This window comes from Epinephelus moara, chromosome 9 (genome assembly GCF_006386435.1).
Source record: "Epinephelus moara isolate mb chromosome 9, YSFRI_EMoa_1.0, whole genome shotgun sequence".
Lineage (NCBI taxonomy): Eukaryota > Metazoa > Chordata > Actinopteri > Perciformes > Serranidae > Epinephelus > Epinephelus moara.
Window position 1 is genome coordinate 37490500 of NC_065514.1, and position 25040 is coordinate 37515539.

General features: G+C 41.5%; 2 protein-coding genes across 3 annotated transcripts in view; both read right to left on the minus strand.

The window, feature by feature from the left end:
• Nucleotides 1-25040, minus strand: part of mapkap1 (MAPK associated protein 1) — a 98645-nt gene that overhangs the window by 7124 nt on the left and 66481 nt on the right. For both annotated transcript variants that reach the window (XM_050052704.1, XM_050052703.1), the window contains exons 8-11: nt 11553-11660; nt 9091-9231; nt 8556-8693; nt 5888-5985 (exon numbers count right to left, since the gene is read on the minus strand). In XM_050052704.1, coding sequence (XP_049908661.1) covers nt 5888-5985; nt 8556-8693; nt 9091-9231; nt 11553-11660 — 485 coding nt within the window. The remainder of the gene's footprint in view (nt 1-5887; nt 5986-8555; nt 8694-9090; nt 9232-11552; nt 11661-25040) is intronic.
• LOC126395337 (uncharacterized) lies at nt 12051-15997 on the minus strand. Its single transcript, XM_050052742.1, has 3 exons — nt 15376-15997; nt 14370-14441; nt 12051-14276 (listed from the first exon to the last, which is right to left on the minus strand). Exons 1-3 carry the CDS (start codon nt 15586-15588, stop codon nt 13917-13919), a joined length of 645 nt encoding a protein of 214 aa, XP_049908699.1. The 5' UTR covers nt 15589-15997; the 3' UTR covers nt 12051-13916.

The window sequence follows — 25040 nt, forward strand, 5'->3', positions numbered from 1 at the left end:
ATTTTGATGTCTCGCCATGAAACAGGAAATTGCTATAAATTTGGAGTAAATGGTCCGTTGTCCACCAAACTTGACATGATTCATATTTGTCCCACCCTGAACACATTTATATGACAATATTCTGTGATAGTCATAGCGCCACCTAGTGGTGAAAGGAAGTACTTCTTTCCAGACACTTGTCTTTGGATTAACCTGAAATTTCAGTGCTGTGGTATGTATTTGATGTACACAAACATGACATATCATTAGTGTCTATGCGTGCTGCAGAGGGTTTAATTTTGATGTCTCGCCATGAAACAGGAAATTGCTATATTTTTGCCGTAAATATTCTGATCTCCATCAAACTTCAGATGATTCATATTAGTCCTGCCCTGAAAACATTTATATGACCATATTTCCTGATACTCATAGTGCTACCTAGTGGTGACAGGAAGTAGGTCTCAAACACTTATCTTTTGATTTATCTGAAAGTTAAATGCTGTGGTGTATATTTGATGTATAAAAACATGATATATAATTACTGCGCTCTCCAACTCCCTCTAGTGGAAAGAGGAAGTGATACAAAATGTGAAATATGTCATTCCAGCACTGTAGGAGAAGACCCTATTGAAATGCAAGGATTTTTTATTATTATTATTCTTCCTCCAAATGAATGGGAGGCTTAACATACCCGAAAACTCATTAAACTTTGCACACATCTCAGAACTGGTGAAAAATTTGATATTTTAAGGGTCTCGTGCGCGGATTCCAAAAAATGGCTCAGTAGCGCCCCCTACAAAAGTTTGAGGAAACAGCCCCTGAAGCCAGTTTAACCTACATGTATGAAACTCGGCAGGCTTATGTAACGCTCAGAGACGTACAAAAAAGCCTCTTGGAGGCATGCTCCAAACCCAACAGGAAGTTGGTCATTTTGAATTTACTGTGCAATTTTGGTGCATTTTTGGCCATTTCCAGGGGTCCTAAATGAACGAACTAGTCCTAGAGATTTCATCCAATCGACTTCAAACCTTGGTCTGTCCCACCCCAAGACCTTGAAGATGAAACGTTATCAAAAGCTTGAGTTTTCGTCAATGCGTGTGACCGTGGGATGGCGTCAAAGTTAGGGGTCTCGCCACTAAACAGGAAGTAGTTTATAACTCCAGCATACATGGTCCAATTTTGGCCAAACTTCACAGGATTGATGACAGTCCCGCCCTGAACACATCTACATGTCAATAATTAGAGATAAACATAGCGCCCCCTACTGGCAATGGGAAATGTCATGTTTTAGACTTTAATGTACATCTCCTACAGACTTGACCAGATCCACTTCAAACTTGGTGAAAAAAGTCATAAGACGTTGATGATGCTTTATTGTGGAAACTGTGAGTTTTCGTCGAAGGGCGTGGCCACGGCCTGGCGGCGAACTTTGATGTTTCGCCGTGATGATAAACGTTGCTGTAACTTGACTCCACGTGGGAATATCTTGCCAAAACTTCACACATATGATGACAGTCCAGCCCTGAACACATCTACAGAGGAATTTTGAATCACCGCCATAGCGCCACCTACTGGCAACAGAAAGCTACTTTATACATTCTTTGATGTCCCTCTTCTAGCAGGTTAATCAGACCCACCTCAAACTTGCTGGTCTAAGTCCTTAGACCTTGATGATACTGAAAAATGAAGCTTTTGAGTTTTCATCAAATGCTGTCACCGTGGCACCGCCTTGTTCGCCATCAAACACGATGTTGTTTTGAAGGGATCAGGGATGCTTGAAAACTCACCAAACATGGTATACATATCACAGGTCGCAAGTCCTGTTGTCTGATGTGATTTTTGTGCTTTGATGCACCAAGATGGCTCAACAGCACCCCCTAGAATATTTCAATTAAGCAGCCCCCAAAGCTGCTTTGACCTGCATGTATGAAACTTGGTAGGCACCTGTAACACTCTATCACCTACAAAAAAAGCCTCTTGGAGCCACGCTCCAAACCCAACAGGAAGTCCGCCATTTTGAATTTACTTGTGCCACTTTTGTGCATTTTTGTCAAATATGCAAATATGTCATTCCAGCACTATGCAGAGTCACTCCTGCATGCGATATCTAACTTTGACAGAAATGATCTGACGGGTCAGAAGGCGTCCTGCCAGCCCTCCCGAGTTGCGTGAAGGTGTGAGGGCCCGTTCATCGCTGCTTGCAGCTTTAATTAGGGCCCGAGCGACGACAAAGTCGTCCATAGGACCCTATTGTAATCGCGCTGTTTATTATTATTATTATTCCGACATTTCGTGTCCCAATTTCACCCCTTTCCCAAATTTCAAAATGCTTCTAACTTTCCACATTCATCCGGCCGGATCCGAAATTCGATATTTTTGGGCGGATGCACATGGTCGACGCGAAATGCCGAAATAGCGCCCCCTACAAATTTTCAAAAACCCCTCCCCTTGGGGTTAGTTTGTTGTAGGCAAACGAAATTTGGTACGCACATGTATCATACCGAGACGCACAAAAAAGTCTCTGACGTCATGGTAAAATCCCAACAGGAAGTCAGCCAAGCCGTTTTGAATTTTTTCGTTACGGCAATTTCCTCAACTTAAATTTGAACGAACTCCTCCTAGCGATTTCGTCCGATCGACTTCAAATTGGCTTCAGATCATCCTGACAACATGCTGATCAAAAGTTATTAAAAGCTTTTCTCTAAGTCAAGGGGCGTGGCCGCTAGGGCGTGACAAATGTTGGCGACTTTTCGTTTTCTTAACATCGAATTTCGAATGGACCTCACGCCCACATACTTGATCTCAGTAGCTTCAAACTTGCTGGACATGATGATGGCTCCGATCCGAACGCCCCGANGCATCTGATAGGGGCGTCGCCCATGGGGGGGGACAAAATGCCTCTATAGCGCCCCCTTGAAATTTTCAAAAACCCCTCCCCATAGGGTTTTTTTTGGAGTAGGAAGATGAAAATTGGTACATATGTGTATGTCACCCAGACGCACAAAAAAGTCTCTGCCGCCAATGGTCTACTCCAAACAGGAAGTCGGCCATTTTGATTTAAGCTTTTCATTTTGGTGGAGATTTTGTGATTTCCACAACTTTGTATTTTAACGAACTCCTCCTACAGATTTTGTCCAATCAACTTTAGATTTGGCACAGATTATCCTGAGACCATGCTGATCAAAAGTTATTAAAAGCTTTTGTCTATGTCAAGGGGCGTGGCCGATATGGCGCCTCCCTTGCCACCTGATACGTGTGGCTTTTTGATGGCTTCAGCGACCTCACATCCTCATGAAAATTGATACACAGGTCAAGAATGGCGAGCTCTTGCATCTGATAAGGGCGTTGCCCATGGAGGGGACAAAATGCCTCTATAGCACCCCCTTGAAATTTTCAAAAAACCCTCCCCATAGTTTTTTTTTTGGAGCTGGAACATGAAAATTGGTACACGTGTATGTTGTCCAGACGCACATAAGAGTCTCTGGCACCAATGGTCTACTCCAAACAGGAAGTCGGCCATTTTGATTTTGACTTGTCATTTCGGCGTGATTTCCACATATTGTATTTTAACAAACTAGTCCTAGGGATTTCATCCAATCGACTTCAAATTTTTTACAGATCATCCAGAGACCATGCTGATCAAAAGTTGTGCTCTGCATGTCTGTAGGTCAAAGGGCGTGGCTGCTATGGCGCTGCCATTTTTGATCCATCGCCATGCATATTGAAGCAGCTCTTTCTCCCACATACTTCATCCAAACTGCTTCAAAATTTCTGTACATTATAAGAGCCCCGCCCTCAACGCCTCCATATGCTCTTAGGCAATCTTGCACATGGAGCCCCCTTGTGGAAACAGGAAATGCCATCTTTTACACTGAGAAACACCAACTACATTTTGTGGCCACATGACGATCAAGTTGATGAATCTCCACAGTGACACACGTGTCCTGTCATGTTGCAGGCTGCCGCCGCGGTGGTGGTGACTTTTCATCCTTCGCCACGGAACATCAACTTGGTATAAATCCTTCATGCATTGTCCGATTTGCTCGAAATTTGACATGTGTGATGAGGGTCCACCCCTGAATGCACCTGGCCACATCTGGTTACGCTCGTAGCGCCACCTGGTGGATGAACGACACATTGCATTTTTTCGCTCCTGCCCTGTTTTTTCTCCCTTCTAACCCTAACCCTAACCCTCGCACCATAGCCCCCACGTGCCTCAGGCACCCACGGTTGCATGGGGGAGCGAGGGCCCGATCACAGCTGCTTGCAGCTTTAATTATTATTATTATTCTTCCGAGAATATAATCCCCAATTTCGCCCCTTTCCCAAATTCAAAAACTCACCAAATTTGGCACACGCATTTGGTCTGGTGAAAAATTTGATATTTTGGCAGTGTTGTATGTGGACGGGGCCAAATGGCGACATAGCGACCCCTAGAAAATTTCGTGCCTCGAGCCCCGCCTGTGAGTTTCACCTACACGCATGACAACATGCCAAGACGCACAAAAAATCCTCTTGGACCCATGCCGTAAACCCAACAGGAAGTCGGCCATTTTGATTTGAATTTTTGACATGTTTGAACTCCTCCTCCTAGGGATTTCATCCGATCGACTTCAAATTTGGTACAGATCATCCTACATACAGTCAAGGGGCGTGGCCGCTAGGGCGTGACAAACTTTGGCGACTTTTCGTTTTGTCGCCATCGAATTTCGAACGGACCTCACCCCCACATACTTGATCACAGCAGCTTCAAACTTGCTGGACATGACGATGGCTCCGCCACGAACGACCAGATATATTAATATCGCACCTTACTCATAAGCGCCCCCCGGTGGTAACAGGAAGTGACCAGTCTTTACTTTAACATGTACTGATGACACAAACTTGACTGCATCAACTTCATTCCACTTCTAATGCATGCAGAACAAGTTGGTGAAGCTACCTTATGAACGCTGTGAAGCTACGTCTAATGGTGTCCGTGTGGCGGCGTGGCGACTATCGATCCCTCGCCACTAAATACGTTTGGCTTTTTGATGGCTTCAGCGATCTCATATTATCATGAAAATTGATACACAGGTCAAGAATGGCGAGCTCTTGCATCCCATAGGGGCGCCGGCCATGGGGGGGACAAAATGTGTCTATAGCGCCAGCTTGAAATTTTCAAAAACCCCTCCCCATAGGGGTTTTCTTGGAGTAGGAAGATGAAACGTCACTCCACGTCAGGGTTAACTTACTCTGAGTTTTCACATAACCGCTTCAGTGATGCGTGCTGCTGGCCCCCCGCGGTGGCGCGGGAGAGCGAGGGCCCGATCACAGCTGCCTGCAGCTTTAATTTGTCTTTGTTCCTTTTCCACATGTTTTGTATATGCAAGACCTGAAGATGACTGTAATATAATGGTGTCATGTGGGACGGGCCAAATGACTGACATGACACTGAAATAAAAAGTAAAAGACAACATCTTTTCATTAGACCCTCCCTGCCTGGTAAACACTCCAGTCTTTCAAACTCCAAACCTCCACTTTTTAACTCAGGTTTTCTGTTAGACATGTGATGTCTACAAGCCCAAGATGACATAACCCTGATGACATCATCATGACATCGTCAGGGTTATTTTATCACACTGAAGAGCACTGTGAAGAAATAAATCTATATACTCTATAAAAATGGAAATAGTCAAGTACCAGTACATTTGAACTGTACTTTAGTACTATTCATGAGTAAATGTGCTTTACTTAGGCTTACTGCCACTAATGCTATGTTATATCCAGTACATGTCAGTATATGATATTTCTATGAAAGAAGAATTGAGACAAAAGCACCAGAACATTTTTTTTTATGCCCAGACTAATCCTTAACTGTCAGAAAAAGAGCAGCATGGCACAGCAAAGACATCCAGCCATAACTCACCTTTAGCACTATTTCATTTACAGTAGCAGCATCAGACTCAAAGTAGAGAGGCTTGTAGTCATGGTTGCTGAGATAAGTGAGCTTAAATATTGCATGACCTGTAAGACACAGAGGAAAAGCATGTTAAATGAGACAGGTGGCTGATAACAGAAATGATGCACAGTTGACAGGAATCACTTCTCCCTGTCTACACATCTGCAGTCATGTCTTTGTGTGATCTGAGTACATGTCAGATGTCTTAAGAGCGGAGGATGACGACTGGCTGCAGGATGTGAGCAGGGATGCCCGCGAGTAGACATCTAAACGATTAAACGTCCACCACCTCGCTAGTCAGACAAAATTTTAGTCGGTTAAACCTATTACTTTTTATTTATATACAAGACCACATAACAGTCATGCAGCCTCCCGCCACTAGTGGGTGCTACAGAGCCGTCAGACAGCGGTCCCCCTCCCTGCAGTAATGCTCGAGTAGACTGGAGTTTTAACACAGCACGGTGGGAAATTGGAGAGATGTCCTCTAGCAAAATCAGCGCGGTTTGGCACTACTTTGATCAAGAAAATGAATTCAGCAGCAATTAATCTTTTCTGAGATGTTATATAATTCCTTAACTGGAAGTGAATGTTGTCAGATAATGTGCAGGGTTACATTCATACTGCATGGTGCAAAATGCCTCTCATTTCAGCTGAAATTTAATTAAAATGAAGATGCTGTTTTATTAACTTTAAAGTGAGTTGCTATCATTTTTGTTGGATAATCTGCAAGGTTCAACGTGCCCCACATTTCAGAGACAATTTATTTATTTTAGATGTTATTTTAGTGGTTAATTTTTGACTGATTTGCCGTCATGTTCACATTCCTACCACACGGCACAAAGTGTCTTGTACTTCAGCGGCATTTAGAATCCAATATGGTTGTTGAAAATTGTGATTATAGGCTTCAAAGGGCTCTTAAAGGGAAATTTCGGTTTATTTCAACCCGTCTCCTATCGTCCTAAATTTGGTGACATACAGATAATAGTTAGCATGTTAGCCATTAGCCTAGATACAGCCGAAGCGTCAGACCTGTTAAAACGTAAGAGAACGGGCAGCGATCTCATAGCGTGCCTGAACAAGCAGCAACAGCTGGAAGGCAGAACCGGACGGTTGCCTGAACAGAGGAGGAGGAGGAGGAGGAGGAGGAGGAGGAGGAGAGAGCGAGGCGCAACAGGTAACGTTAGAGGACGAGAGAGGAGGAATGGCTGCCACAAGGCTTTAGCTCTGGAGATTGGTGGTGTACCTGTGAATGCTGTGCCCCAGTGCCCACAGAAGAGGAATGCCTCTGTTGCAAGGAATGGGAGCGGTTGCAGCCTTATTTTCAAGGTCTGGATGTGACCGAGGACGAGACACCTCCACCTGGAGTAACGTTAGTATCCAGCTGGGCTTTATCTAGAGCTGGCGAGATATATTTCGGCTGCGCTTTGAAAAGCAGAGCTAGAGGGATAAACAACAAACATGGCACCACACCGGTAAGGTAAGACAAGACAACATGTTTACATGTCGTTTTCTATATGTTCTCTGACATTAATCCTAATGATATGACGCGGTCTTTGTGGAAAAAAGCTTGTTTAGTGGACTAACTTTGCACTTGAAGGGATGCCCGTTCTCTTACGTTTTAACAGGTCTGACGCCACGGCTGTATCTAGGCTAACGGCTAACATGCTAACTATTGTCTGTATGTCACTAGTCACTTGAACCAAATTTAGGGCGATAGGAGACGGGTTGAAATAAACCGAAATTTCCCTTTAATGCACACAATATTTTTTAGGACAATGCTTCATATACTTAATAAATTGTGCTAAATGTTTTCTGAGTGTTTTCTCTTTTTTTGACTAGTCCACTAGTCTTAATTAAAATTTTCGTTTGGTCAACAGGGAAATTAGTCGCCAGGAACATCCCTACATGTGAGCAGGGCAAAAAATAAATTAATTAAAAAAAAACAAAAAAACGGGCATATTCCAAGTGATCATGATGTATAATTAGATAATGTGCCTGCGCCCATCTGTGTGCCCAGGGGCATATACGTCTTAAAATGATGTGTGGTCAGGAGCATTGTTGGTGCTTTGCTATTTTGAGGCAGCTGAAAGCTATTGCACTACACAAGTTGATCTTTGACCTTTTGGATATAAAATGTCATCACTTCATCATTTTATCTCATTACACATTTGTGAGAAATTCTGTCATAATCAGTGTACTAAGTCTTGAGTTATGGCTAAACATGTTCCATGAGGTCACAGTGACCTTGACTTTCCACCTTCAACCATCAAATTCTAATCAGTTTATCCTTGAGTCCAAGTTGACATTTGTGCCAAATTTGAGGATATTCCCTCAAGGTGTTCCTGAGACATTGTGTTAACGAGAATGGATGAACGGATGAATGGACTGACAGACAGACAACTTGAAAACATAATGCCTTAAATTTTTGGCCTTAGCTATTGCCAGCACAGAGGCATGAAAGAGTTTGTTGAAAAAACCCTGTAGATGTATGTTTTCTGTGTTTTCACATAATCTTGATTGTAGCATTTGTTTGTGTATGTGAATGTGTGTAAACAAGCATTGAGGAACGTGGTTTCTACTGTGAATTTCATGTGTAGATGTGGAAAGTGAGACACTGTTTTCGTGGGCCACTCACTGGGGCTTCTTTCCTCTACAAGGTCACAGGCACAAAGATGGTCTGAGTCAATAGAGATGGGTTTCTGCCGAATCCAGAACTTAGTACTGGCCTTCTGACTGGTGACAGGATCAATCTCCACTTTCTCACCTGAAATGCCTTAAGAAACAGTTGTATGAACACATGACCACACAGAGAACACATTTCAGATAACCACCCATTGTTTGGACTACAAGCAAAAGAGCACCTGAATACAGTATGTTGTCATTTTACATATGCTGTCATGTATAAAAAGACCAAAAATGAACACTGTAAGCAGATAACTTGATTACTGTAAGCAAATTATTTTAACAGCATTTGTATAGGAAAGATTCTGTTGATCCATATAAGCATTTGATTACTGTAACTGTGATCACTATCAGCTGTTTCCACTGTGTGTGATAGGTGAGGGGATGATATAGTCATTAGTGTAGAGGGTAAACAGGAAAGGATTTGGGACAAACTTTTGGAGCTGGAGAAAAATTATGCATATTTGAGTACAGTCTGCAGTATGTACCTAGCTGGACATCTGTGGTGAAGCGCAGCTTGTGGATCATGCTGATCTTAAAGGACTTATAGTGGTGACTGCTCAACATGTCTTGAACTGTGGTGATGTCAATGGGAGGGTCTTCCTCAGAGCTCTCCTCGCCCCTGGAGCCTTGAGACAGAAGAGAAATCAATTAAGAAAAAAAAAAAAAAAAAAAATAGAATTACCACCTCGCGGTTGTATGCCTTTGTGATTCTGTCAAGTTGCAAAAACATGGATGCTTCACAGCAAGGTTTCAAGGTGGACATCCAAGATTAATGTCACCAATTCAGTATCTGACCAAATGTCGCCCCTTCTGTTCCGAGGAATGGTGTTGAATAGTGGCCAGAAAAGGTTTTTTTGTAGAACATTATGATGTCACAGTGAAGTTGACCTTTGACCGTTTGGATATAAAATGTGATAATTTCATCATTCAATTCAATTACACATTTATGTGAAATTGTGTCATAATCAGCATATGAATAATTGAGTTTTGGCTAAACACATACTTTGTGAGGTCACAGCGACATTGACCTTTAACCTTGAACCACCAAATCCTAATCTCGTTCTTGAGTCCAAGTGGACATTTGTGCCAAATTTGAAGACTTTCCCTCAAGGTGTTCTTGAGATTGCCTGGCATTGCCAGACCCAATTCGCAAAACACGAATGGGTCCGGACACGGACTGTACATTTCCTCTATTCCCGAGGGGCGGTATCAATTGCTGTCACTCAAAGTGCCCCTTCACGCAATTTGAAAGACAGAAAACCAATCAGAGCAAATGAAATGTGTGGCGTAGACTAGCACAACGCCACTGTAAACAGACCAGCAAGCTGCAGCGGAGATGAGCTGTGATGATGTCTGGGAAAGAGTGTTGCCGTCTTTGCTGATTTCCTCCTCACTGTCGATTCTGAGTTGCATGGTTGTGATTCCCAGCTTGGTCGCTTCCCTAACCTGCTCCTTCATGAGAGCAACTAGCGGAGAAACAACAATAGCCACTGGGTTTTCACTGAGTCCCATCTTTTTCCCAATCAACGGAGCCAGTTGGTAAATTAAACTTTTACCAAACCCCGTAGGAAGGACGGCAAACACATCCTTTTTTTCAATAAAAGTTTTCAGTGCAGCCGTTTGTTCTGCTTTAAAGAAATATACATTCCAGTTCGTTCAACACATTCCATCGCAGTTTCAAAATCAGTAGCCATGTTGGTTGTTTACGAAATGCATTCACTCCGCCCCTTGTCCCTCCTATTCTGATGACGTGATTTCAAATAACCCGCCCCAAAGTAATAAACAGTTGTGATTGGCCCGGTAAGCTTTAACCGATGCCAGAATGCACCTTTATGATTGCATGGCCAGACTGATCTGCGGAGCGAAATAGAATATGAGCTCGCGAGATTAGGATGGTTTCACCAGGCTATTCTTGAGATACCGTGTTGACATGAATGTGACAGATGGGGTCACACTTGCCTTGACCTTTGACCACCACATTCTGATCAGTTCATCCTTGACTAAAAGTGGATGTTTGTGCCAAATTTGAAGAAATTCCCTCAAGGTGTTTTGAGATACGACATTCAGGAGAATAAGACAGAGACAAGGTCACATAGACATTGACCTTTGATCACCAAAATCTAATTAGTTAATTTTTGAGTCCAAGTGGATGTTTGTGCCAAATTTAACACATGACCTATCACTGATGAGTAGGGCTGCACAATTCTGCTGTATTTATTTTGGGGACATCTGAAGAGATTGGGGGAGATGTGTTGGACCAAAAGAAATACACCTAATTTTTCATGAGTTGCAAATAGTAAGTGCACATTTATCCATGTAACAAACACAGGAAGAGGGGGGCATATCTTTGATGTAAATAAATCTATTACAGCAGAGAAATATGTGGTGAAAAGAAAAAACTTCTTAAGGACAACAAAATATGTCAGAGTTGTGGAAACTTAGCAATGCTGGGGAAGTCCAAATATATATATATATCTGCACACAGTTTCACAGCTTTGAAATTTGCATCACCTGACTTTTCCTAATGATTGTGAACAAGCCGTAGCCCTGACAAGCTAATTAAGGTCTGAGCATGATAAACGTTGTCTGAGAGCTCAAAAGTCTTGGGTTGCCCAAACTTTTGCATGGTGCTCCTTTTCTTTTTTTTCACTCTAAAATTGTACAAAACAAAATTAATACATGAATCTTGCTTAAAATGTTGAAAAGCATGTTTCATCTTTAACGTCATGCCTTTTGGAGATCTGTTTATGTTCTACTTACTTAACCATTCACAGTAAATGAAATTTTGACCATGGGTGCCCAAACTTTTGCATGCTACCATACAACCTCTGTCAGATAAAACATGAAGTGAAGCTGGCGGAGTGTTACCAGCTGCGGAGCCATTCGTTGGGAAGATAAGGCAGTTGTTGTTATCAGGGAAGTCAACTGACCTACTGGGATTACTTACTGTTTTCTCTGACCAGGCAAAACTCCAGGGTGCTCTGGCTCTCCAGTGTCGAGTCCAGGTCAACTGCCACATTTGGCTCAGTTTGCTTCTCCAGACGGTACATGGGTCCTGTTGAAGAATGATGCTGTGAAAATGCAGCAAGACACCTTAACTTTTTCAAAGTTTTTAAGTTAGGTGGGGAAGAACTCTCATTCTTGTTTATGAAGTAAAATTCCATCATAATGGATAATTCTGTTTTACATGGTGGGTTTATTTTCAGTTCAGTTTTTGGCCAGCAGTCCTATTGGTAATAATAAGGCACTGACAAACAGAGTTGACTGTTGGATTGACCAACCTGTCTGTCTGATTGCTCATATTTGTTGACTTCTCATCTCTGACTTCTTTTTGGTGATGTCACCATGTTTTAACCACACAGCTAATAGGAATAGTTATGATCAGCAAAAGGAATGGTAGGTACAAAGAAGCATACATGTTTATTCAAATTTTTGTTCTTTTTTTTTACTTTACATACTTTGACATAAGACTTTCTTGTGCCTGCTTTTCCCAGCACTGTACACTATCAGATAACAGCATATGATACAGCCCCCAGTAACAACATAAACAACATCATATACAGTAACACACAGTAACAACATGCAATGACAGACAGCAGTAAGGGATGTTTAGTGAGGCCTGTACAGTGAGGTGTGCTTCTTAACTATTGCTTTATTCACATACTCTTGTCACAGTGGGGTATTTACAGATGTATTTCATGTCATAGAACAAAATGTTAAAGTGTCTTTAGCTTGTATTAACAGACCTTAATTCAGGCATCTAACCAAAAGCCCATTCAAAAAGCCCATCAACTTCAAGACAAGGGAACCGCAACTGCTAATATGCTGACTTCCACACCTTAGTATTCATTTGGAATGTTCTATTGACTATTACGTGTTACAATATCAGAAAAGGTGCCGTCACCCTTATGAGGAGAAGATGGAAATAAGATGCCCATTAAAACTGAGGTGACTATTGATTGCTTCAATGTCAGAACGGGTGCTGCCACAATAGACGGCTTTCTTGTTTACAAACATTACTAGCTGCGCGCACATCTAGGGGGAAAAACGCTTTGGTTGCTGGTCACAAGGTTGTAGTCAACCATTGTAAACAGCAGATTTGGCATTGTTTGTAAGTTCTTGTTGACTCAATAGTAAAGTGCCGTTTCAGAGTTAGATCTGTTGTCTTTCATTTGCATATTCATACATCATTATGGAAATTGTTAATTAATTATAATTGACAATTCGGGTAACATTTTATATTAAGGTACTGTAATAAGCGCTAATTAATGCTTAATAAGCACAAATCAACAGTTAATGAGCACTTATAAGACGATATAAGATGCTTATAAACATTAATAAGACAGTGTTTATTACAGCATAACTGACTGAGTTATAATTGCTTATAGGAGCATTATAAGCACGTATAAACTTTGGTAAGTTTATAAACCTATACTAAATATTAATAAGATGTCTATTTACATTAATTATAATTTATAAGGGTTAATTATATAATAACCACCACATTTATTACTGATTTATAAGACAATATAAGACCCTATAATATGAAATTAATAAGGTGTTTATTAACATTAATGAGACTATAAGAAGTTAATATAAATACCATATTACAGTTAATAAATGCTTAATTATGCACTTATTAATAGTAAATAATGATCCTTTGCAGCTACTGGATCTAAAGTGGGAACAGTGTAGTATAAAGATTATTAATATGCACTTATTAACAGCTCATAATGCATCTTTGCAGCTACTGTATCTAAAGTGGGAACAGTGTCGTATAAACGTTAATAAATTCTTAATATGCACTTATTAACAGCTCATAATGCATCTTTGCAGCTACTGGATCTAAAGTGGGAACAGTGTCTTGTTGACATTCATAAACTATTATGCACTCACTGAAGTTAATAATTCTATTAATTATGCACCTATTGCAACATCCAGATATCAATCATTATTTCAACATTAAAGAATTCCGATGCGTTCTTTTCACTCTAGTATGTTGTTATTATTTTTTTAGCAAAGGATCATGGGAATCTCATTTCCTCAAAATGGCATACTAAGACAGACATGAGTTATTTGAACTTAAAAATTTGAGCAGATTGATTCAGAGTTAGCTGTTTTATTCACTCATGATGAGAATTCAGCCTACCAATTGTGGTAAAAACACAACATAAGGACATATTTCCTTTTCATATTGATTTTTTAATGCAACCACTATTGTCAAAAACAGGAAAAAAGGATTGGAAACCCTAATAGTTGAGTTCTAAAAAAATGACAGATCTGAGTTAATTTGGTTTTTTCAAAAGATTTGTTACTTAGATTGACTGTTCGTGAGTACAGTGTTCCACAAAGCTCCCTGTAACCCATCAGTTTTATGAAAGTGAGTGACAAAAGTCTCAACATCGTCCAGACCAAAGGTGGCCAGGTCAGTGATGTCTTCAGGCCAGTTGCTTAGGTCAAACATGGTGGCAGCGGCCTTCAAGACACCCTCATCAAGGTTGCCAAACCGCGTGGTGAGGTTGTCACAGAAGCCATTGATTAGTTTATCTTTCACTTTGTGGAAGTCATCATCATCCACTTGTTTCCTGTTGAGTTTTACACCAGAGAAGGTGTTTCCGGGAAAAGGTCCCACTTCATCCAGGAACTGCTTCAGATGCTGACCTGGGACTGTCTGAAATACAGAAGAAAAAAACTTTCACTGTCACGATTGCTAAACATACACCGTAGCATATTAATTCCTCTCTAGGGAGTTTATTTTGTTTACCTGCATGGCTACAAGAGCCAGGGTCGTCTTCTGCAGTCCATCTGACACCATCTGCAATGTCAGCCCATCCCTCTGAAAGAGAAGGCTCAGAATTAAACCCATAAACACATTTAATCTAACTTCCCTTGTTTTTAATCCACAGCCTAGTACTGAATTACTCTCACAGTGGTTTCACAAGAGTGATAATAAAACACTTACACACTGAGCCTGATACAAACTTCAATTACCAAAATGTATGAAATGCTCCTTTAACCTTACTGACAGAGGAATGAAGTCTATGGCGTTAGCAAATCAGCAGGAGTTAGCATGAACATGACGCAGCCTATATCCATTAGCCTGCTCAACATAACACACAGCTCATCGATGCTCCTAACGCATTCACTCTGCTCATTCTGCTTCACACATTTACTGTCACTCTTGTATTTCAACCACATGCATCTTCACACATTTCACTCACTTTACCTCACACAGAATGTCATTAGCGACGCAATTAGCTACCGAAGCTATTTCTAGTGGCAACCTCCACGAGCCGCGAAACACACACACACACACACACACACACACACACACACACACACACACACTTTCTCTTAATCACGGTCAAAGTCAATGTCTCTGAGTGTCACAGTTACACACTAAGGTTCTGCTTAAACATACTACTGTTATCTAGGTGTTCATTATACTCAGCTTATCTGTAGGAAATTTAGAAACATGACTGGCTGCTAGTTCAAGTATGACTTTCATCTCTGTAGCTAAAGTTGCTAGCCTAATTATTACTGACTGAATGAACCGAGTAACTGTTACACCTCTTCTGATTAACTGTAACGTTATCATCATTATCATAAACATCAAAATTTAGAACACAGAGTCATATTTTATAACTTTGTAAGGCCATCACGTATATGATTAGCAGAGTAACTAGTGTTAGCTGTCGCAAAGAACTAGAACTAGCTAAAGATCAACAAGCTAACATTAGCTTATAGCCTACTTTAACAAACTAACTTACCACAGGGGCAGAAACAGATGAAACATCGTCTTCAGAGTCCTGAAGGCAAGTGTCGCATCCTGCTCCAACTGGAGCAGCACTGGAGGAGCTTGCATCAGCTTTTTCAACCATCTCAGCATTGCTAGGTTCTGTGCTCTGATGTGGAGTGGCGAGCATAGGCGGCGAGTGGCACCTATGCATCCATGCAGCGAGTTGAGTTCTGTGTGTGTGCATGCACACGCGTGTGGAGCCAGATCAGGTGCAGCAAAAGCCACTGTGTTTTTGTTGTTCATAAGTTTTTACTGAAATTATTCAAGCGACAAAAGCGACGTTCAGATACCCATACGTAATGACGTTGTAAATAACACCCATTTTGATATTGCTTTGACTTTTTTTTTTTTTTTGCTGTCCCGGAATTGTCCCAGACACATCATCTTTGTGTCCCAGTAGCAATTTTTATAGTCCCCGGGACGTCGGGACACCGTTAGTTTCGAGCCCTGAGAGCATATTAATAATTTATTAACCTTTATATGACACTGTTCCCACTTTAGATCCAGTAGCTGCAAAGGATCATTATTAACCTTATTAATAACACCTTATTAATTTAATCTGATAGGGTCTTACAGTGTCTTATAAACCAGTAATAAATGTGGTTATTCTATAATTAACCCTTATAAATCATAATTAATGTAAATAGACATCTTATTAATTAATATTATTATAATTATGCTATAATTAATTATAGTCTTATTAATGGTAATAAACATCTTATATCTCCTTATTTGACCATGACTACATTTAATGTTATATGCACACAAATACCTATTATTCCATATATGCAGTATTCCTAATTTGATGCAGGTCATATCAACAGCATATTTAGTTTGGATATTACGAATTTCCAAAATTGAGCATTTTCCGATTTGGACATGTGGGATATTATTCCCATTATACCAATATTATTCAGGTTTTTCTATCTCCACAACACTGTCAGTGCTAGAGAAAGGTTTGGAAGCACATATCATTAGAGGTTTGTATTTCTTTAAACAAAACACAATCATTTTGGGCTGCTAAGCCCAGGATGAATTGACACTACCATTGCAAAATAGTGTCGGGGGGAACTTGTTATGGTGGAACATTTGCACCTGGGGATGTAAGCACTGTCATTAAAATGGCTAATTCTATGCAAAAGTGAACACCACAAAAAACAGCAACAGAAAGACAAACATAATTTGATAATTGGTGCCCTAGAGGCAAAGCCTGACTATACTTTAGCTCTTGAGGAACTCAAGTCATCTTGGTGCGAAGAAAACTTTCTCATCATTTCTTCTGGCTTTGTCTGAAAAGGGGTGAAGCAATGTATTGTAAAGCTTGCAACACCTGTCAGTTAACTGGAAAGCCTGACCAACAGATTTGACCAGCTCCATTGTACCCGATTCCAGTGGTTGAGAAGCCTTAGTACATCTCTAGGTTCCTATTGACAGTGATGTGTAAAAGTACTACGTGCTCCTGCTGCTTTTTCCTTTCCCTCCATTAAAACCAAACCTCTATGGAAGGCGCTGAATTTCTTTATGACTACCTTTGCTCTCCCAAAGTGGTGTAAACTGACCAGGGGAGTCATTTCATGTCTCACACTTTTTCTCAGGTGGTAAAACAGTTGGGGCTCAAACATCAGGGGTCCAGAGTATACCATCCAGAGTCTCAAGGAGCCCTTAAACATTTTCATCACACATTGAAGTCTTTGTTGCGTTCCTATTGTACTGAACTCTTTCATGGTTGGGAAGAGGCCTGCCTTGGTCGGTGTCACAGGGGAGCACAGGTTTCTGTCCTATTGACCTGGGCCCGTATTCACAAAGATTCTCAGAGTCCTCTCAGAGAGCTCCTAACTTAGCCTAAAAATTCCTAGCAAGGAATCTTAGCTTAAGAGTGATTCAGGAAGTTTCTGAGAGCAACTCTGAGCAAGGAGGGGACAGAAACTTTTATCCTAGTGAGGAGGTGCGGTTGACCCCGTTGCTAGGTATGACGCAGTCTTCTAAAAGCTGTGATTGGACCCCGTTGCTAGGTATGACGCAGTCTTCTAAAAGCTGTGATTGGTTGTTACAAAGAGGAAAAAAAAAAAAAGAAAAAAAAAAAAGAACAACAAATGCGCTCCTAGTAATGAATGGACAGTGAAATCAACCGATCATAGAACTTAGACTGTATTAAGAAATGTGTAATCGTGAAAATAATTTTATGTCATGATGATGAAACTCAGCAAAATTAAATTAAATGTTACACAGCTTCAAAATGTTTGAACGTACCTCATTCACATGCCAATTATCATATTGATTTGCTTATTGTTATGTTTACTCGCCATGCTGGTAATTTTACTACTTAATCTATTTGATATTAATGGTGGACGCAGACTCAGCTGTCAGCAATTACTGTGATTGCTGGCCTCCTTGTAAAAAGCGGTTTGATTTGGCAGAATGACCAAAACAACGAATGAAATGGAGAAAAAAAGAACGAGAAAGCCGAACTGGACAGAAGAGCAGTGCCTGCTGTTGGCACAGCTCGTGGAGGAGAACAAAGGAGTTTTAAGAGGGAAATTCGGTCCCAGGATCACGGCACAAGGGAAGAGGTAGACTTGGGAGCGCATTGCCCGACACATCAATGCGTCGTTCCCTCTCCTTTTACGCACAAGCGATGAGTGTGAGAAGCGCTGGTACGTGCTGCAATCCAAAACGGGCGTTATTGCGTTACTACGCTGGGTGGGAAAAGTAAGTTCATCCCTGTCAACCACAAACATTATCCCTGCACGATCAAGTCGGTAGCATCTTATTAAATCACTGTCGTTCAATATACGGAGAATATCTCTCCTTCCTCTCTGTCTTTCCGCCATCTTCTCTGTTTAAGACACTCTTAGGCTTCTTAAACGTCCTCCTCCCTCCTCTTAACAGTTTTTCACCTTAGGAGCTCTCTTAAGGCCTAAGATGCTTTGTGAGTAACTTTTATCTTACCGAGGGAAAATTCTAAGAAAAATCTTAGAATTCGAGGAATTCTAAGATTTTTCTTAGAATGACGTCACTAAGAGCTACTTTTAGTCTTAGGATTCTTTGTGAATACGGGTCCTGATGAAAATGTTGAGCTGCCTGATAATGTGTCAAACCATGCAAATGATTTTCTCTGCCTACTGTATATTGCCTGTGCTACTGCTCACAAATGTCTTAGCTGTGCAAAGAAAAAAATGAAGGAGCTTTTTGAACGCAAAACACAGAACCTGTCTATATAAGCCAGGGGATGAAGTTTTGGCTTTGTCACCTGTTGTACGGTCACCATTTGAGGCAAAGTGGGCCTTACACAATAAAAAACAATATGTTAGACAGGGATTATTTAGTATACACTCCAGATGAAAGGAAGAACGTACAGTGGTACCATGTGAACTTATTTAAGCCCTATCATTCTGCTCACTCAGCCACTGAGGTAAAAGGTGATGGTTTCAACAGACAGTGTCACACTGGAGTTGATAATGTCAGTGGCCAAAGTTGGAGTTGGGCCTTCAGGTGATTTTTATGTTCCACCTGAGCCTATCCTTACAGGGAAAGTCAACAATTCTGATTACCTGCACCACCTCTACAGTGAGCTGGGTGACAGGGTGCCGGGTGATTGACAATGACATACATGTGGGGGATGCTCAGCTTGTGAGACAACGTTCCTACAGGCTGCCCAAAGGCAAGCCTAAGCGGATGGAAAAAGAGGCAGAGTACATATTAGAACATGGGATAGCAGAACCAGCACACTCTAGCTGGGCTATTTCCATGTCTGCTGGCAGATAAGGCTGATGTGTTGGACAGATTTTGCACAGACTTCAGAAAGATTTATGTTGCATCAAAATAAGACCTGAAATAAGGTTCTTCTTTTTCATCTGAATTCAGTGCATCTCCTAGAAGCAAAATATAAATTGTCCCTAAAATATAAGCTAACTAAAAATTAAATGCCATCACCATGAGTTCAGTGCTTCTTTTCAGATTTTACTGCATCGGGGATGCAGGACGTGTACCTAGCAACATCACTGTGCTTTACTCAGCCTTAAGCCTCGTGTGGTCCAAGAAACAAGCAATATCTGACAGCATGCACAGAAAAACTAAACATATTGCAAGCACATCTGAAAAAGCTCAAATTATTCATCACTGATGAAGTGGATATGGTTGAGGCAGATCTGCTTTATCACATTCAATGCTGCCTACAACATATTAGAGGCCTAACAGATCCAGACTCTCCCTTTGGAGGCATCAGCATCGAAGCTGTTGGCAAACTGTTCCAGCTAAAGCCAGCTGAACAAAGTCATGTATCTGAACTTACCTCAGACAGCTATGCCAGACTGCATGGGTTGCTGTGGGAGGAAAACTTTCAAATGATGCAACTCACTGAAAACATGCGTCAAAAGGAAGATCAAAATGGTTAACGGACCTGCATTTGTGTAAAGCCTTTCTAGTCTTCCCACACATTTCTTTTGCATAACTGCTTCTGAGAGTCCACACAAACAGTTGTTCAGAAGCGGACACCAAATTGCTTTAATCAAGAAATCTAAAAAAGAGATGCTTTGTATCCAGCTGAAGCCCTGCATGTATTTAGGACAAACAAGAGGTCAATGGGCATAACTTGGAACGCTATATTAATGTCACTGATACAAAGAAAGATATGTAGACTGGTCTTCCTAAAGTTGCTATTCTCTCCAAGCCCTCAGATACTGGATTGCGAACAGTTGTGTCTGTAGTCACTGGAGCTAGAGTCATGGTGACCGTGAACATCAATTCAATTCAATTTTATTCAACCCAATAGACATCAACATCATCTCCAGAAACTCTCACAGTCCAAAAGCACTGTTTCACTCAATAAATTCAGTCCTCAACCCCACTGTTGCTAACTGTCCTTTCTCGACCAGAGCCATTTGTGAGGTATTTGTAAACTTTTTTTCCTCAAAAATTAATCACATTCAGTCAAATATTTCATCACCTGCCAGTGATCCCTCCATGGTGTCTACCTGCTCTGCCATCTTTACTGACTTTCAGCCTGTGTCTCTGTCCAACATTTATGATATCATCTCAGCCACTAAATCCACAACCTGCCCCTTGGACATTGTTCCTACACTCCTCTTAAAAGCTGTGTTGGAGACTGTAGGTCCCACAATCTCTCTCATTATCAATAGTAGTCACACAAATGGAACTGTACCATCCTGTTTTAAACATGCTATTGTTCAGCCTCTCATTAAAAAGCCAAACCTTGACACCTCTGTATTAAACAATTTTCATCCCATCTCCAAGCTCCCATTCCTGTCCAAAGTACTGGAGAAAACTGTCTACTCTCAGTTTGTGTCTCATCTAGCTAACAACAACATCATGAAGACTTTTCAGTCAGGTTTTAGGGCTCGACACAGCACAGAATCTGCCCTTCTTAAAGTGTCAAATGACTTATTGCTGTCTTTAGATAGAGGCAAATGTGCCATTTTAATACTATTAGACCTCAATGCGGCCATTGACACGGTTGATCATTGTATATTATTGAACCGTCTCCAAGAAATGGTTGGCATCCAGGGAACTGCCCTCAAGTGGTTTGCCTCCTATTTATCGGACAGGTCTTTTCTGTTGAGACTGGGGGGCCTATCCTCCTCATCTGCCCGTATCACTTGTGGTGTAGTTCAAGGTTCCTTCTTAAGCCTGATTTATGGTCCTGCGGCGTACCTACGACGTACCTACGTCGTTGCCATGACGCCGTCGTGAACCCTTCAAACTTCTCCGTCACTCCATTTCGTCGCGGTGCAATTCACCACCAGAGCGGTAGGAGGCTGCGTTCCTTTCCTGAATGGTTATCGTCGTCTCTAGTTGATTCTTCGTTTAGCTTCCGGCTTTTCCGGTCACAGAGAAATGAACGCGGAGCACGGACAGACGGCTCCGTCCGTATCTGTATCCGTATTGAACGTTGAGCATAAATGGGCCTTAATACTGCAACATCTACATCGCAACAGAAGATGTTTAAAGATGGCGGGGACGGCGCAATCTGGAAATACGGAACCGGAAATGCGTTGCTACCAAGCAAACCAATCACAGCCCTCTCGGTCTGCGCTGGCTCTGCGTCGCCTCGACGTGTAGAGACGTGTCGACATTTTTGGGGAGGTGCACGTCAGGCTACGCCGGGGGCTACGGCGAGCCTTCTGCGTAGGCACGTACCCTACGACGTAGCGACGTCGTTGATTTAACGCAGGACCATAAATCAGGCTTTAGGGACCATTTTATTTGTTCTGTACATGCTTCCATTGGGCTCCATTTTCCACCAGCACAAAGACTCCTTTCACTGTTATGCCGATGACACACAAATTTATCTTCTGTTAAACCCAGGGGATTCCAGCATCCATCCTGAATAGCCTCCAGGATGTGAAATCCTGGATGGCAACAAACTGTCTTTAGTTAAACAATAACAGAACAGAGGTTATTGTTTTTGGTGCCCCCAACAACACAGCCAGCATAGTCAGTCACTTAGGACCTTAGTAGCTCAGTCCATAGGGACCTGGGTTGGGAACCGGAGGGTCGCCAGTTCAAGTCCCCGTCCGGACCAAATACGGAGCGTGGACTGGTGGTTGGAGAGGTGCCAGTTCACCTCCTGGGTGCGCATCATATCATGATTCAGGGTGCAAAAATCACAAAAAATGCCTGTGAAATCCCAGGGGTACTGCACTGACTATCCTTGAAATAGAAATAAGGGAGAATAATCAGGTAGGGTTGTTTTTTTTGTTTATTTTTTTCTTTTTTTGAAGGATGGCCCCACAGTGTCAGACTCTTTCTCTCTCTTTCCCAAAGAGGATCAATACAGTCTTATCAGTCAAAAAATGAATGCAAAGAATCTGAAATAAAATAATTAGAAATAAGCCATCCCTCTTAATTGCAGGTGTGTGTTGTGAGATTTAAAGATTAAAATTAAATTAATGGAAATGAAAATAATAAACATATATCATTGACTCAATATTACTATTTACTATATTCAGGTTTGCTGATCAAATTCTGATCACATGACCAATTTGCCACTGTAAGCCAGGAACCACTATTCCAACACAGCAACACTGGTCTGTGCTTGTATAGATTCCAAAACACATGGGACAAGATGTTAAAGTCCTTTGTGCAAGCACATAAAAGAGTTCATTGGTAGTAGATATGTTAAGTTAAGTTGTAAATTTGGGATGCATCTTCAGTAGTGTTCCTTTGGTTCCTGGGGTGTTTCGGCCATTCACACTATACACACATGGACAAAATTGTTGGTACCCTTCTGTTAAAGAAAGAAAAACCCACAATGGTCACTGAAATAACTTGAAACTGACAAAAGTAATAATAAATAAAATTTTACTGAAAATTAACTAATGAAAATCAGACATTGCTTTAGGATTGTGGTTCAACAGAATCATTTTAAAAAACAAACTAATTAAACCAGCCTGGACAAAAATGATGATACCCCTAAAGAAGATTGAAAATAATTTGACCATAGGGACATGTTAAACTAAGGTGTGTCCTTTAATTAGCATCACAGGTTTGTTCAAACTTGTAATCAGTCAGTCTGCCTATTTAAAGGGTGAAAAGTAGTCACTGTGCTGTTTGGTATCATGGTGTGTACCACACTGAACATGGACCACAGAAAGCTAAGAAGAGAGTTGTTGCAGGAGATTAGAAAGAAAATTATAGACAAGCATGTTAAAGGTAAAGGCTATAAGACCATCTCCAAGCAGCTGATGTTATTCTGAGGTTTAAGGTCCACGGGACTGTAGCTAACCTCCCTGGACGTGGCCGCAAGAGGAAAATTGATGACAAATTGAAGAGACGGATAATACGAATGGTAACCAAAGAGCCCAGAATAACTTCCAAAGAGATTAGAGGTGAACTCCAAGGTCAAGGTACATCAGTGTCAGATCGCACCATCCGTCACTGTTTGAGCCAAAGTGGACTGAATGGGAGACAACCAAGGAGGACACCACTGTTGAAAGCAAATCATAAAAAAGCAAGACTGGAATTTGCCAAAAATGCATATTGACAAGCCACAAAGCTTCTGGGAGAAATTGCTTTGGACAGAAGAGACAAAACTGGAGCTTTCTGACAAGTCACATCAGCTCTTTGTTCAAAGATACAAAAATGAAGCACACACAGAAAAGACACCGGTACCAACTGTGAAACATGGAGGAGGCTGAGTGATGTTCTGGGGCTGTGCTGCATCTGGCACAGGGTGTCTTGAATCTGTGCAAGGTGCAATGAAATCTCAAGACTATCAAGGCATTCTGGAGCGAAACGTACTGCCCAGTGTCAGAAAGCTTGGTCTCAGTTACAGGTCATAGGTCCTTCAACAGGATAATGACTCAAAACACACAGCTAAAAACACCCAAGAATGGCTGAGAACAAAACAATGGACTATTCTGAAGTGGCCTTCTATGAGCCCTGATCTAAATCCTATTGAACATCTGTGGAAAGAGCTGAAACATGCAGTCTTGAGAAGGCACCCTTCAAACCTGAGACAGCTGGAGCAGTTTGCTCATGAGGAGTGGGCCAAAATACCTGTTGACAGGTGCAGAAGTCTCATGGAGAGATACAGAAATCACCTGATGGCAGTGATTGCCTCAAAAGTTTGTGCAACAAAATATTAAGTCAAGGGTACCATCATTTTTGTCCAGGCCAGTTTCATTAGTTTGTTTTTTCAAATTATTCTGTTGAACCACAATTCTAAAACAATGTCTGATTTTCATTAGGTGATTTTCAGTAAATTTTTATTTATTATTACTTTTGTCAGTTTCAAGTTATTTCAGTGACCATTGTGGGTTTTTCTATCTTTAATAGAAGGGTACCAACAATTTTGTCCACGTGTGTACACCCTCACCAAAGGCGGCCAGCTACAGGGTGATCAGTCCTGAGCTTGCATCCCATGCCCAATTGTTCATGATTATTTATTATCATTTATGATTAATTATTGCTATTTGGAGCCCAGCAGGGATCCTTCCTTTTTAGCCAGAGCCACTGGCTACTTCTCTCTGCTGCCTCCGATGCATCTTTGACGGACGAGCGCTGGCTCTGGCCCCTGATTCCCAGGTCCCCCAGTAGTTTGGTGGTAGATGTTGCCACAAACCCTCTGCACCCAACCTCCACTGGGCGGACTTCTGTTTTCCAGCCATGATGTTGAGCTTAAGCAGCTAGTTCGGCATAGCGCAGGTGTTTTCGCTCATATGCCTAAGGTGGTGGTGGTGATCTCTGGAGGGAACACAAGCTGCTGTCCGATATCCACCAGCAATTTCCAGTCCCGAGCTAAGCCAAGCTGGCCTCTCTCCAATGGTGTGGAGCTGCTCCTGCTTATTTTAGCCCCCTCACGGACAAAGGCTGTTGTCCATGGGGGGTAAGAGAATGTGTGTATGAGAGCATGAAGAGGATGAATCTGACTCTTGTGAGTAAATACAGTAAATGATCAATACTTACCTAAATGTAAATGAGACAAAGGCCCTTTTCTGTTTCTGTGTGAGGATGTACACACATCTGTGTGGGTGTGGGTGTGTGTGTATTAGGGGTGTCCTTGACTAAGAATTTTCATAGTCGAATCTGATTTGACAGATTTTTCCTTTAGCAGACTAATCGTCGAATCATGTCGTTTTCCCCCTCATTGATTAATGAGCTCATTTGCGTCAGTTT